The sequence below is a fragment of the Uloborus diversus genome, chromosome 8, assembly GCF_026930045.1.
Source record: "Uloborus diversus isolate 005 chromosome 8, Udiv.v.3.1, whole genome shotgun sequence".
Classification (NCBI taxonomy): domain Eukaryota; kingdom Metazoa; phylum Arthropoda; class Arachnida; order Araneae; family Uloboridae; genus Uloborus; species Uloborus diversus.
The window spans coordinates 147,436,222-147,452,640 of record NC_072738.1 but is presented as its reverse complement, the minus strand read 5'-3'; the positions used below and the strand labels follow the sequence as shown (position 1 = coordinate 147,452,640).

General features: G+C 33.8%; 1 protein-coding gene across 1 annotated transcript in view; it reads right to left on the bottom strand.

The window, feature by feature from the left end:
* The window catches only part of LOC129228667 (basic helix-loop-helix domain-containing protein USF3-like), a 28,125-nt gene extending 12,252 nt beyond the window's left edge, over nucleotides 1–15,873 (bottom strand). The window contains exons 1-3 of the mRNA XM_054863350.1: nucleotides 15,860–15,873; nucleotides 9,772–9,904; nucleotides 5,478–5,574 (exon numbers count right to left, since the gene is read on the bottom strand). Coding sequence (XP_054719325.1) covers nucleotides 5,478–5,574; nucleotides 9,772–9,904; nucleotides 15,860–15,873 — 244 coding nt within the window. The remainder of the gene's footprint in view (nucleotides 1–5,477; nucleotides 5,575–9,771; nucleotides 9,905–15,859) is intronic.
* Between the last annotated feature and the right edge of the window lie 546 nt (nucleotides 15,874–16,419).

Genomic DNA, 16,419 nt, shown 5'->3' with positions numbered 1-16,419 from the left:
GCTACGTTTATTACTTTCACATTGAGTAATCTGCTCCTTTTAGAAGCTTGCTTATCTGAGGAGTTTAGAGATGCATCTAATGACGGAGAAACCAAATCCTTGTCATTCCTCGATTCTAAGGCATTTGTTGTAAAATTGAACTATTATTCTTACTTACTGAGAGATTCAATTCTTCTTTAGCTTTAATCAGTGCATTTTGATTTGGATGATGTGGAAGATCTTTCTGAATTTGGAGAGTTAACGCCTTCAGATAGAGTAGTTTTTGGTTGAGCTGAAGGCACTGAGAGCTGATCACTTGCTGCTTGTATTGTAGGATTGATTAATGATATACTTTGAGCCACATTACCATTGCTACAAACATTAGCTGTTTCAGATGATTGCGGTGGTAAAATGATTTGTGCATTTGCAGTAATGGTTGATGAGATAGGAACAATTGAACTTGGGTTAAGTGTTACTAAAGTGCTACTCAAAGCTGGTGTTTCTGTGTGTGAAACAGGATTGTTCACTGGTGCAGGACAAATTAATGCAGAAGCAACACCAACATTCCTTGCCATAGACGAGACATTAAGGACTTGTTGGGGTACAAATATTGGCAGAGTGCTGGGGCATATGATGGAAATTGTGTTAGATGACTTTTCAGGGTGTGAGAAGGGCTGAAGAGTGCTTCCACCAGCAGGAATAATTATAGTTGGCATATTCTTCGGACACACATTAGCAAATGTTGAACTATGACTAGTGGACATAACAGGAAATTGTGACAAAACCGTTGTCACGCCACCAGCATGCAGTGTTGAAGAATTACGTACAGGATTCATTCCAGTTGATGATAGAAATGATATTCTCCTGTGAAATTCTGTTCCCGTGATGCAAGTTTTGCTTTGGCATTGTATTTGCAACAGTTGCATTGGATTGAGTACTATGCACAGTAGCAAGGCACAATGGGTAAAACTGCTGAACTGGCAACAATAGTTTTACTACTTTTACAGTACTTGAGGACACTTTAGACAGGCCAGCATTTTTAGAGTTTTTACTATTAACACTATTAGATGACCGTGGGGTGCTTTTTGAAGTAATATTGTTTTTCACCTTCACTTACATCTGATATGTTTTAGAATCAGGTCCGAGTTTACCTGTACCGCACAATCTGCAGTGGTGCAACCATTAAATTTATTATTTTTAAGAGTCCAAAACGCCATTCCTATGTGCAAACTCATCACTATATTTTTAAAGTTTTCTTAGGTAAAGAACTCAAACTAATATTTGCTTGATGCAATAATTTTTCATAAGCAGTATTTTGTTCTTTTACCATTTCCAAATCCTTCTTCAATTTCTTGATTTCTTCAACTGCAAAATAATGAAAAAATTCCTTAGACATCTTTAAAAGGTTAGTGTTGAATTCAAATATACATGTGCAAATGCTACGATTGAAACATCAAAAGTGGAGAATGTCAACTTTCAACAGAAATATTTTGTTTTCTGCCTATGCCTACAATACGTGAATACAGATACTCACCTGCTAATGTTGACATTCTCCACACCTCAGACTTTCACAGTAACACATACATGAATTTATTAACAATAGGTATTGATAAAATTTTGAAAATTAGCATTCACTATGAATAGCGTTCATGAAACCTTTGTTGTGCTCACACAACAGTTTCATGGTACACACACATACACACATTGTATTCATAAAGCAGTACCATTTTATTTTGTTTGATTGCTTAGCAAGATAAATTTAAATGAACATGTTTTGAAATCCTCACTTTAGATCATAAAAGGGGGTAAAGGGGGGAATAGTTTAATGATTAGTGGATATCGTAACAAATTTTGCAAACAGATATTATTTTTATGTTTAATGTACTAAATTTGTTGCAAAACAGCTAAAATTGGCATTTATTTTATTAATTTTAATTCAAAGTTACCTCACTTTTTAAAGCTTTACGTGAAAATTGTTTTTTTTTCTTTTTAAATTTTTTACTTGTTTATTTAAATTATTACTTGTTTTAAATTATTACTTGTTATTATTGTTGTAATGGGGCACCCAGACGGGGGCTCCATTACAACAACGGCTGCCTTGAGAGAGCTCGAGCAGCCAGCGCCACACAGGGAACAACATATCCCATGAACCCGAGCAGCAAGCAAGGGGAAAGAGCAGAGAACAAAAATGGAAGCGCACAGGAACAACAAGAGGGTTTCGCCGAAGAAATGCTTCGGCGTAAAATGTAGAAAGTTGATTTCAAATTTCATTAATGTAAATAGTTTTCCGTACATACGTTTTAATCTCAGTTAAAAATTAAGTAACGAGTATTAACTGAATATAATTTGAGTGACAAAGCATATTTGTGTTAACATCAGAACCCATCGAATCCTACATTATAATTAGCAGTATTTAACATAAGAGTCTGCAGACTTGATGAGCAATTGACAAACTATGGAGTCTATCCAATAAACTGCTTGGATTTTTAGTTAGTTATAGACTAAAACACTATTTACAAATGGAATAGGAGAGATAGTTTGCAGCACTCAAGTTATAAGAGAGGTAGAAATTATGAGTATTCACATTAAGCTAAGGCCTCATCACAGAAAATATTTCATTATAAATAGAATAAAGAACTTTATTCTTACATTACAAAACTGATCTGTTCTTTAGATGTTCTACTACTATACTAAAAATTAATAGTTTTTGCTAGTTAATAATGATGTTAGAGCATATTTCATCAGCAGTTTAACACTTGAATACCACGTGCAAAGAGCATAACTGCCGTGCTAAGTTGCAAAAGTTGTATCTGCAGCCGAGTTCAAAATGATAAATCCTATTTAAAGTTTTGCGCCTCCATGTATTTGATGCGGATGCAACTTTTTAAGAATTTTTTTAAAAATATTTTCCACTGACAATGACCATAGGACATTGTATTTAGGTGAAATATGTAACAAAGAACCATCTGGTGACCGTAATTCAATTTTGATGAGAAGTGCAGATACGACTTTTGTGCTTAGCACAGCAGATAAGAAAATAGTTTGTAAACTTGATTCCAATTTTTAACACTAAAATTAAAATATATGCTAAAATCTCAATATATTGTCCCGAAAGAGTTAACTTAAAACTTAATTAAATAGATTCAGTAAGCATTTTTCAATGCGGGCCGTGTTAGCCCGATCGGTAGAGTGTCGGATTCGGGGCCGGAGGGTCCTGGGTTCGAACCTCGATGATCGAAGATCCACCGTCGTCATTAAAGGGGACTGGGGGACGTTAAATAGCCCGTAGTCTCAATGTCCTCCAAGTGAAACGATACCTCTGGGGGTGCTAGCACCAGGTAGCTATTAGCTCCTGGTCTAGTTCTAAATTCTAATTAACTGTTCAAACCGGTGATGGTGCTGCCATCTATCGGTATAAAAAATAATGGAGGCAAGGCACTTAGTATGCAATCCTCGACATAAATACAGTTGTAGTCAGTTGTGACTTGGAATTGATTTTTCAATGCAACTCCCACATTGTAAAACTCGATATTAACCCACTTTCCTCAAATCCAAAACATGTTTCTTCACTACCACAAAAACTCATTTCTGCAGATACTACCATTTACCTGCTCACGGCAGCATATAACGTAATTCTCTATAAACTGCACAACTTTTCAGAAGTAAACAATAAGTTTCGAAGTTTGAAAAATCCCCTTGTATTGCTTTGCAAAATAAATTGTTAGGCAAATTAAATTTTGAAACAGTTTTTGATCTTTCCAGCTTAATTCAAAACTTTTAAATGAAATTAATATTCACAGTAAACAGAAAAATACCAGATGGCTCTTGAAAATGCAGTTGTTATGCAACCCATGAAGCTAGTAGAAGCACAGCATATTTCACTTTCTTTTAATTGTGAAACATATTTATTTGTGAATGACTAATTATAATATTAGTGCTTTAATACTCATTGCAGATAAAACTCATTCTGAAGTGCTAAGGTATAGATATATTCTGAATGTTAGTTTCAAAATTTGTGAAATAATCTATATAACGCAAAAACCTGTACATCGCAAAAGCTCTGGTCAAAAGGTGTGTGTTATAACGGTTTTCTACTGTAGTATAATGTATCATTACAAGTATAATGTAACCTTTTAAAAGTACTCTGTTGCAGATTAGATGATGCTTCTTCCAGTACTTTTGCAAATGAACACACAAAAAAAAAACTTTGTTAATTTGGGCTTGAACTAACTGGGTTAAGCTTTTGCACGGAAAGCAAGACAAGGGATCATTGTTTTAAGCTATTCAAATCCCAGGCTAAACTGGAAATTAGGAAAAATTACTACTTTGTAGGATTGTGGGCACTTGGAACAGCTAACTAGAAGAAGTAGTAATGAGCAAGGGGATAGATACCTTTAAGAGGGCCATTGATCTTCATTGAGGACTAATTAACTGACTAGGACCAGCCTAGCTGGGCCACGAGCCTGTTGCTGGTCCTCACATTGCTCTTATAAAAGGGATTTTTATTTGTAAAAGTTGACTTTAGTTTTTAATAGTTTACTTGATGTGTAAGTGATACAGCTAAAACATATAAAGAAGAAAAAACTATTATTACAAATAGATGCCGAGATTTAAAATTCAAACAGGTTCAAACATAATTTTGTTTTTCATGGTTGAAATGAGCATATTGAAGCACAATAACCTTGTTTTCAATCCAGTTTGTTTCAATAATCATAGAAGCGACCGAGGGGGACATGATTCAGTTGTTTAAATTTATAAAACGAAAGATGTTACGGGGCTGAAGTTTAGCACTGAAAACAGGACAAGGGGGTCATTGTTTTAAGCTATTTAAATCTCAGGCTAACATGGATATAGGAAAAATTATTATTATAGCAGGGTAGTGGAACCTTGGAACAGTTTACCGGAAGGAGGTGGTAATGAGCAAGGGGAGTAGATAGTTTTAAGAGGGCCATTGATCTTCACTGGGGATTGTAAATTGACTAGGACCAGTCTAGCTGGGCCCAGAGCCTGTTGCTGGTCGTCACTTTTGTATTTGTACTAGTATTTTGTATTTAAAATTCAAACAGGTTCAAACATCATTTAGTCTTCGTAGTTGAAATGAGCATATTGAAGCACAATAATCTTGTTTTCAATCCAGTTTGTTTCAATAATCATAGATATTATCCACATAAACAAAAAATTTTTATAAACAGCCAGATATTATTCCACTCTATTAAAGCCAATCCAATTACATGGCTGGTGCACCCTCTTTAGTCTAGGTAGTAGGGACCCAACCCATAAAGTCACCTTCACAATTCCAGATGGTGCGCGCAAGAGGGACCTCCCACCAACCAGATGGCTCGACTGTGCCGAAAAAGACTTAAAAACTGTTGGCCTCAGTGGATGGAGGAAATCTGTTTCTGACAGGGCGGGATGGAGGAAACTGATTGAGACGGTCTTGGCCTGCCCTAGGCTGTAGTGCCGAAAAAGAAGAAGAAGAAGAAACAAAAGAATATTACCTTGCACTTCCAAACAATTGTCAGACAATAACTTCTCTTTTTCTGATGTTAACAATTTTATGTAATCCACAGTATGCTCCAATATACTGATCTTGCTCTAAAAGGGTGGGAAGTAAGCAAATTTAAAAAGCAAATCCATAAGTTCATTAATAACATAAGAATATTTATCAATAATTCTGAATTAATTTTGAGCTAAAGTAAATTTTACAATGCAATAAGTTATTGTTTCACAATTTCTTTAAATGGGTGTCTGATGGATGCGTATTGATCTGGTGATTCAAAATTCCAGTAGGTATTCCGCCGTTCCAATACGGTATGTACTATAGTATGTCTAAACAATTAGTACAAGAAATGAGGAAAAAAGTTGAAGAAACAACTTACGTGCAGTGCCGAAGTTTCAAAGGTTTTCGCATGAACAATGTTTGGAAAAATGTCCTCATAAACGTGAATATTTTCCTGATTTCAGTCCAACACTTTTATACAATTAACAGACCACAGACCTGATGGCAGACTGAACCAAAGCAGTTTGTCCAACGGGGAACCTTATAAACTAAAAATTACCCATTGTACAGTAAATATTTGCATTCTGATATGATTTTACATGGTTTGACTTAGAAATAAAGACTAAATTATTAGAGCAAAAGACCAATTATTTAAACAATGAGGGAAATTGCCAGATTCATGAATTTTAATGATAGTTGGTAGCTTGAAAATTTATGGTCATTAAAAAAATTAATGTAATATGGTCATGTCCAGGGGTCTGTACAGGATTTTTCAGAGTCCTACTTTTGTGAAGAATCAAATCACTTTATGAAAAAATAACTAATTTAGTGAAAACGAAATTATTTGAAATTTCAAAATTTATACACACAGTAATGTATTTTGAGGGGGGGGGGGGGGATCATGGTGCTAACTGCACAATAGAAAATTTTTTAGTGCTTCTTTTTGAGGACACTTTTTTTTTTAATGTGAAAACAGTTTCGCTCAGAAATGGAACTTGATTCAAAACAGTAAAAAAATTAATATTTTCCAGTTTGATAGTTCAACTCTGGAATATGTTATTACAGAAGACCATCCTTTTACTTGGATTTAACACACAGTTTAAGATTTGATATGTTTATTTTCTTACGTACAAATAAAGTTTGATTTTATGCAAAAGAACCATTGCAAACAGAAAATTTCCCTCTCCTTCAAAAACTCGGTTTCGGAATTTGTAGGGAACATATAATGAACTGCTATTTGGCGTGCTAATAAGCGAGTTAGGTTCACTGGAGACATTTTCTGTGATTGGTTCCAGATCTCTTTCTTTCCAGAAGTGAAGTTATGAAACTCATACAATTCAGAGGTCATGGGAAGAAGAGGTTTTGGAAGTGACAGAGGATGACGAAAAGCAACAAAGATACAGACATCAATGAGACACAAACCAAACACTTTCACATTGAAAGTATCGCAACATTTTGTGACATTGGAGAGTGATCTTTCTGATTCGTTAGGGAAGAAAGATCCCGCCATGGAGGAGACACAAAATATCATGGATGCGTTAGTATCCAACAAAAAAATTTCAAGAGAAATGATTGATGGGACTACATACAGACTATCATAATCAGATATTTTAATCAGCAGTAAGTTTACTCATGTTTCCTTTACACACGTTGGACATATGTATCAGAATAATCACACACTTAATTTATTATGTATTTATGTACCTCTAGAATGAAACGACACAGCTTTTTAGTCTTAGGTTATGAGATTTGGATTAATGTGGCACCTTGCGTTGAATGTAGCTCTCGCATAAAATGAGGATTTACTGTTTTTTAATTGTGACATTTGTTGGACAAAAAAATCTATGTTTAGCAGCAGTAAGGATTTCTCAGAGGAATTATATAGAACATTACCAATAAGATTTTTTAAATATGATGATTGAGAATATGCAATAAAATGCTTGTGGTGGGACTCATATGCGTCCCATTCTGTCACAGGCATTTTATTGCACATCATTCTGTTATTTTTTTCAAACTGACTAACTTTTGATGTTCTACATAATTCTTATGACAAATTGTTACAATTGTTATCAAAAATAAAATTTCTAGCTTGTATTATTTGTATTTATGAAACAAAATCTAGTGACAAAGCTACTTCAAATGTCCCGTTCAATCACATAGAATGGACCAGAAAAGAAAAATTCTGATGAGTCAATGTTATTATTAGACAACAGTACATTTTACATCTTTCTGCTTAACAATACAGTCGGACTTCTGATTAAATGAATTCATCCGGATCAAAACTTTTTATGCATTAAACCAGAGCTATTCATAATATCAATGTGCAAGGAAACCAAAAAGAATTTTAAAATTCTGCATTTTGTCTAAAAGCCTAATAAGCAACTGCACAAACATAATTCATAGTTATAAATTGAACAGTTTTTATTCAGGTTTCCCTCACTTACTACACACTACTCAACTTGAAATTTTTTAAAGTACTGAGCTGGGTTGGCAAAACCCCGGGTTTTTTTAAAAAAAGCCCATGGACCCAGGGTTTTTTGGTTTTTTTTAAATAAAACCCAAAAAAAAACCAACTAAAGTTGGGTTTTTTTTAAAGAAATGTGGGTTTTTTTGTCTTTTTTTAGGGAAAATGTGGGGTACTTGTAGCATATTGTAGCATAAGTATATGGACAAAGTGTAAAAATTATCTTCGGGTAAAAAGCTCGAAAACTAGTTAAAATTCAGAGTTTTCTGAAGAAAAGTATAAAGACGAAAAAACCCAAGAATGTTAAAGCTTCAGATTTTTTTAATTTTCATTATTACCAACAGTTAAGGCAAAGTTACTTCTCGAGTGATAAAATCTATTGTTCGTTTTTAATTACTACATTTTTTTTTTTTTTTTTTTGCATTTTTACTTTATAGTATTTCATTTTGTTATGCAAATATGCATTTTGTTATGCAACTGTAGAACCTCAAGTCGTTTAAATCCCTTTTTACTGAATTCCAGCTTAATCAAGACATTTCTTTGAATTTTATGTTGCCTGTTTTTCTATTTCTGTGTACAGGGTAAGAAATATTAAACTTTTTTGTAAAATAATGAAAATACTGTACCTGCTCTGTTTTCTGTAGACCGTTTGAAAAATCTGTTTATTTCTAAAAAAATTACCTTGTGTTTATTCGAGATTTGTGACGTGTTGGTTAGCAGAAAATAATTTACATGAAAGCCTTTTAACTAGATTAGTTTCCTCTATACAATCTACAAATATTGAGAAAATCAGACGTGACAGGACTTGATCAAGATAAGTTGAGTTATTTATGACCAGTTAAAGAAAAAAGTTAAATACATTTATTTAAAATCTTTGAAGTATATTTTTAATGCCGTTAAGAGTTAAGAAATACTATTAAAGCTCAAAATTCATTTTTTGTGTTCATTGTCTGTGGTGGAAGAACAAATAAAAAAGAAGTTTAAATTGTAAAAGTATTTAAATTAATTAATTTTTTTAAAAAACTTCTCACAAAATTTAAAAAAACCCAAAAGTGGGCTAAATAATGGGTTTTTTTAAATGGGTTTTTTCAAAAAAAACCATTGGGTCCAACCCAGTTGGGTCCGATTTGGCCAACCCTGGTACTGAGTAATAGATGTTTGACAATTTCCTTAATACCCGACTTGAAATAGTTCTCTTTTGAATTAAGGAGAGAATGAAATACTGCGTTATTTACAGCTTGCTGCATGATATATGTTAAAAGAGAAAGATATGCTAAATTAATAAAAAAAATTTTTTTTTTTTTTTTTTTTTTGGCTGTCAAATAATTTGTTAATTCGGGGTTTTATTATAAGGGAAATAGGAGGTTTTTGCCATTATTTTAGTTGGAGCAAAAGAAAAATTTGCTAAATTCTTTAGATAGGAGTTCGTTAAATCGGGGGTCAACACATTCAAATTTAATTTTAACATTTTATAAGTATTTCAGTACAAAATTCCAGCATAGTTTTTTGTACTTCAAACATGTTTAACGTGTGATATTTGACAATGCTTTTGTGTTCGAGTTAGACCTGCAATATTGGGTGATGTAGCTAGTGTTTTTTATAATAAACAACTACTATTTTAAAAAATTTCATATTTTCTTGAATTAGTTTGCATAACGTTTTTAGAATACATTTTATGAACAACAGGAATAATTTTAACCATCATAAAAACTTACTTTTGATATAAAAAAATCTTAATAAATTTATATTTAAGATCTAACACAATGTGTGCAATATAAATATTATGACAATTATAATACTATAAACTAATTGGGAAAAAATAGTGTACCTGTTTTTGCCATTCATGTATCGGCAGTAGTTCTGCAATTTTGGATATCCACCCATTAATTTTGTCTTTTCTCCTTCTTTCCACTTCATTATGTACTTGTCTTTTACGAGAACCTCGTGATTTGCTCTTACCACTAAAAATAAAAATAATAAATGAATGTATTTACTTGCTTCACTAAAATTATAAAATCAAAGTAAGGCACTAAAAAAGAAGGGTTCAAAAGTTCCAGAAAATACATGGTTGACACATCTAACAGAGTTTTTTAATATTAAGATTTAAAAACAATTATCAAATAACAGATTAATTAACTTCTAATTCACTTTTATTTCATATTTTAAATTCATTGATTAAAAGGTGAGTAGTGTCTATTTTAGTTCAAAAAGAATCATATTTTCAGAAAAAATAAGTACCTGCTTGAGTACACACAAGGGAACAGCGACCCCCCATCCCTCACCCATGGTTTTCTCTCAGATTGTCAACCTTAAAATGGTATTTAATATTCATATAAAAGACAATAATAAAAAAATGGCATTATGCTTCTAAAATCTGCAGGGCAATTGACATCTCCTGATCTCCTAAACAATGCACCTGAATAAAAAAGCAATACACTCAAATCTTGTCACAACAAATTCAAGGGACTGCAAATTGTGCCCATTGTAACTAACAGGAATTTTGTTGTATTGGAATTCAAGGCAATATAATCAGGGGTTCCCCCCTCCCCTTTCGAGCAAGGGCTGAACTCCCCTCTAAAAACTGTGAAGACCCCCCCCCCCAAAAAAAAAAAATCAATGCGGCAATATGTGCCATGCCCCCCCCCCCTAGGTGAGCCCCCCTTCTGATATAATGGCAATTAAAACAGGACTGAACATTTAGTCTTTTTAAACAAATATTTCATTGTATTGGTATTCACTGTAATGAGACTTAACTGTGTTTAGTATCATTTGATTTTTAAAAGAATATTCAATTCTCTTAAGTTTTAAAAATTTATGTTGGGAAAAGAGCGAAGCTTATCAACTTTTGTGTATATAATAGTACTTCATATTATTGCAAAAATGCATTAATTAAAATGCAAACACTTAGGCATATTTTTATATAGGGCTGCTATACTTTATGTTAAAAAAATCACTCCAAAATATGCAAGACTCATTCATTTATGTTGACTGAGAAAGAGTAAGCAATGAAACAACTTTAGAAAGTAAAGATATTACTAGTGATATTGACCTGAATTGGTGGTGTTTACCCTCTCATTATTATGAAATAAATTATTCCCAAATAATGTACCAAGCGATATAAAAAAAACTACTCCAATAGTGGCTGATATGGCATTATACATTTCTAATGATGGATAAAGTCTCCCCTCCCCCACAGAAAAGCACTTTAAAAACAATAAGAAAAGGTAAGCATCTATAAGAGTCCTTATATTTTATTTTAAAATATAATCACTTATAAGTGATGCTACACATTATAGGTAGTCTATCATTGCACTGGCTATTTAGAGCATAATGTTATTCCCCGACAGAGAAAAGAAGCGAGGTCATATACATATTCAGCATATTTAAGGAGAAATTATATAAAAATCTTCATCAGAGTAAAGATAACAGTCCTTAAAAATTATCATTACAATTGAAACAAAAATCCTAAACTCATACTACCTCAGCTCAAATGTTAAAAGGTTTATTTCTGGGCAGAGGCATGCGTAGAGTTTCAGTTATGGGGGTACCACTGTACCTGGGAGCCTGGGGAAGGGGGGGGGGGATTGTAAATTTTCACATAAGTCGTCCCATAATTTGTGAAATGGAACATTGTTGAATATGTACAAAAGGATGGCATATTTAATTTTTAAAAAAAGTGGCAAGATCAATAAAATTAAGTGAGCTTATGAAATTGAATTTTAAAATCATCTTAAATATTGAGTGAGGATTTAGCGTCTGGTTTAAAATGAAGTCAGGGAGTCAAAACTAGATCTGAGTATTAGAAATATGAATCTAATCGTAAGCATAATATTCATTCAGAAATAGCGGGGGTCTTCCCCGAGAATTTTTCGAAATTGTGGCCTTAAAAATGCATTTTAGACTATCTTTTGTAGTGTTGGGGGAGAGGGTGGGATCAGGGACGCTTTCCCCGTTCATTTTTCGACATTGAAACTTTTAAAAAAGCAATTGTTCTTTCCGATTATATTGAGATGTGGGTAGTTAAGAGGCTTTTCCCCCAGAAATTGCTTAAAATTGTAGCTCTAACAATGCAATTTTTGATGATCTTTGATGTGGGGAGGAGAGATTTGGGGGCTCTCTCCCTCGGAATGTTTTCGAAATTGATCAAAGAACTTAAAACGAAGTTTGAGACGATCTTCAACGATGTTGATGAGACCAGGGCCCTCCCATACAAAATTTTCGAAGTTAGCTTTCAGAAGAAAGTTTTTACCGGATCTTTGGTAATATTAGTGACGGAAAAGTTTGCTGACCCTCCCACGGTATTTTCCTCAATTGAAATTCCAGAAATGCAATTATAGATGATCTCCAATGATGTTATCAGGGAGTTTGGGTGCGAGCCCCTAGAAATTATTTTAAAATTGAAGCTCTAAAATAAAAATTGCGGATGATCTTTGATAATATTAAAAAGAGGGGTGGTTGGGGGATCCCCGGAAAAATTTACAAATTGAGGTCTAAAAAACGAAATTTTAGACGGTCATTAATGATGAATAGGTTGCATTTCTCAAGGATTTAGGTTGGGTGTTTCTCGAGGATTTGAGTGGGAGAGCTATTCTTGAAGCTTTTCGAAACTGACGTCCTAAATATGCGATTGTAAGCCATCTCTGATGAAGATAGTGGAAAGGATGGGGATCTTGTGGGAACTCTCCCTCAGAATTATTTCAAAATAAAAATTTCAAAATCACTCTTTCAAGCTACCTTTGGTAACGTAAAATGAAAGGATAAGTTTCGGGGTCCCCCTTCCCTTTCTTTGCTATGTCCCTATCTCTTTTGTTTTAATTATTGATAAAAATATTGTGAAAACCTCTTCCCAAAATTTCTCTTCAAAACTATTTGAATGTTTTAATTTTCAATTGTGAAATTTTCAATTTCTATCCTGAATTTTGTTTGAAATACGAGCTTTTACGACCTCAGTAAAAATACTTTTAACATTTTAGGCAGATGAGGTACTTTTTAATGATACATGAGTGGCTCTTACCAAGGGTGCAACAGAAAGAGAGGCCGTTTTTGCCAAGATTATTTCGAAAAAATACGAGTTTAAATTTTTTCGTAGAAAAGTAGTTACAATGGAGCTAGAAGGAAAAAGGGACAAAACCTAATGCCTCCCCCCCCCCCCGAAAAAAAGAATTTTGCATGCATGGCGCATTTTCTAAAAGCCTGCTTAATACTTCTACACTGCAGTGACATACCTGGGAGGGGTGAGAGACGGTTTTCCGCCTCGAATAAACTCTCTTTTTCGAAATGGGGGTGAGATTTCAATCCTCAATTGGAAAAGAAATATTTTGAAATTTTATTTAAATAAGATACAATATATATTACAAATTAAAAGAGGAGCTAACTCCACCCACAAATAATACAAACATCGGCTAAACCTGGGTTTTTAAACCGACAACTTCAAAAAATGTCCGGGGGAGTGTCTCCCAAGTTTCTTACCAAAAACATTCAAGATCGTCTTAAATTTGGGCTTCAATTTCGTAGAAGTTCAGAGTGAAAGTTTCAAAAACTCCTACCTTAACATTATTGAGGTCGGCTAAAACAATATTTATAGAGCTTCAATTTCGAAAAGTTTCCAGAGGAGGGCCTTGAATCTTTCCTCTCTCTAATTACATGGAATTGTTTTAAACTTCGTTTTGGGAATTATAATTTCTAAAAAATTACTGGAGAGAACACCCCTTAGCCCCTTCTCTCCAAAATAGTCGAAGGTAATCTACAATTGCATTTTTATAAATTCAATTGCAAAATTTGCTGGGAAGGAACCCAAACCTCTCCTCCCCCAAGACCTAACATTATGAAAGATAGTTCAAAACTGCGTTTTTACAACTACAACTTCGAGACTTTTCTAGGAGACAGATAACCGTATCCTCCTACTTCAGCGAGAATATTTTACTTACGATTAGATTCTAATGTTTCATAATGAATTGCTATTGTTATTTTCATTAATTTCTCTGAAACGGTATATGGGTCAAGAGCACCATCCTTAAAGTTCATCAGGAACACTAGACCCCATAGGTATGCCACTGAGCACCTTAAATTTTCTCGCCAGCATCTTTATTTTTCTTTTCATGAAAAGCATGATATACCTTGATATTTTTACAAAGTGTTAAAATGTTACGAACTTCATTTGTGTAAAAAGGGGGTCAAAAATTCATTTGAAGGGTGGCAAAAAGAGTTCCCATTCAGATTTAGAACCTGACTTGATTTCACGAACCAGAAGTTCTTCCTCTCTGCAGCACCGTTTCATGAAAACATTTTTTTAATACTATCATAACATAAATGAAATGCGTATAGAAGAAAAAAAAATGATGAAAGTTTGGTGTGTGATATGTAGAAGCTGGTTAGAAGAAGCTTCCTTTGCCAGTCAGCCACAGCCACCTCAGTCGCCTGCACAAAACAAAACATTATGGTGCTTTGGACTTTTAAGGTTGTTGTTTTTTTTTTTTTTTTTTTTTTTGAGCTAATGGGGGTACCGCGGTACCCCTGGTGACCCTCGTGCGCACGCCACTATTTCTGGGGTACAGATGTTTGTTTTTCAAACAGACAAAAATTTCTAGGAGAAATAGAAAATTTCATTATGGAAAAATAAAAACAGTTAAATGTTTTCCAAAAAGAATACTTAGGCAGGACGTTTAGCAACATATATTTGCGATTTTTTTATAAAATAAATAAAAGATTAGAGAAGTAGTGAAATGGGGGCAGGGAGACGTTTTCCGAGCGTAATCCTATCCTTTTATGTTACCAAAGGTAGCCTAAAAAAACTGAGTTTTTAAAACTTTAATTCCAGAAATATTCTAGGGAACATACCCTGAAACCCCTTCCACTAACATCTGCAAAGAGTATTTAAACTTGCTTTTCATGGAATTTCAACTTAAAGTGTTTGAGAGAGACTCAACAAACCTTATCTCTTCTCAAAATGTCTTTAAAGATGATTTTCAATTGCACATTTAGGACTTGAATATCAAAAAATTTCTGAGGAGAATCCCAAACCCATTTTATTCTTCAAAATAATTGAAGATAGCCAACAACATCGTTTATAGGGCGTCAACTTCAAAACATCTGTGAAGAGGCACTCTTGTCCCCCCCCCCCCCCCCCCCAAATGTCCAAATTTCTTCCAAGTTTCGTCCCAACATTTCTTGTCCAAATGTTGGGAAGGGATGGCCCTTCCCAACATTTGGAAAATGATCTAAAATTACGAAAATGTTTCGAAGAAGAGGACCTAAACCTCACCGCTTCACCCAACATCATGAGATTCATTAGAGGTCCTACAAAAGCATTTTTAGAGTTTAAATTTCAAAATTTTTTCAGGTGAAAGTTCTTGAACATCTCACCTTGAGAATGATGATCTACAATTGCTTATGCAAGACTTCCATTTCAAAAAATTTCTGGTGCGAGTTTCGAATTCCATTACTCCCTGTTAAATCGCCTTAGATGGCCTAAAATTACATTTCTAAGCTTCAATACCGAAAAATTTTCAGGAGAACATCCCCAAACCTCCCTCTATCAAACATCACCGAAGGAAAACAAGCAAAGGGGATGGAAGATACAATTTTGATAGAGTTTGGATATGTGGGGGGGGGGGGGTAATCTCTAAGTTTGGCCTAGGTAGTAGAGGTTAGTCCGGCCCTGAATGTTAAACCTGTTAAACATGTAATAGCAGAAACTGGGAAAATTTGTGGTAAAATTAACCTAAGAGTGGTTTCATGAGTTCAATGGTTTCTACTCCTTTCAGCATAGAATAGAAAAAAATCAAAATGATCTTTAAACCAAACTCACTGAACTGAAAACAATATGCAATCCTTGATAACTCATTAAAACATTTGAGCAGGAAAAAAAAATCTTACTCATTTTCCGAACTCTGCTGACTTGTTTCAGACATTTTCACCTTTCAAAAGCCATTTTTGCCCATTTATCATCTGGAAATAAGAATAAAAAGTAAACAGTAAATCCAATAAACAATGGTTTTAAAAATTTTAGCAAAAAGAAATATTTTACTGTTTATATATTTTACTACATTAACAATTTAACTGCACTTTGCTTATACAGAGATAAGTAAATGGTATAAGTTGAGTGCAGAGAAGAGAAAGAAGGATATTGATGTTGCAGTTTGGAAGGAAAGTTTTCTTCCATAAAACATCAGATAAAAGTCCTTCAGGGGTTTTCTCTCTTTCAGGTGATACTTCTTTTATCCACCTTTTTGCACTACAAGGATCTTGGGATTCTTACTCTTCAAAACTATATAATGTTGTGTGCCTTTGACCTGTAACATTGTCATTGAAGAAGTTGATGCTTACAAAGCTCAGTGCTACGGTGTTACTTTGCCATCACTCTGTATTTTCTTCCAGTGGTAACACAGTTTTTTAACTTATGCTGTGGAAATGCTTCATTTACTACTTTCCTTTTCATCTGAAGAAAGTTCTTCAATTACTTCTTGCACCCTGTGCA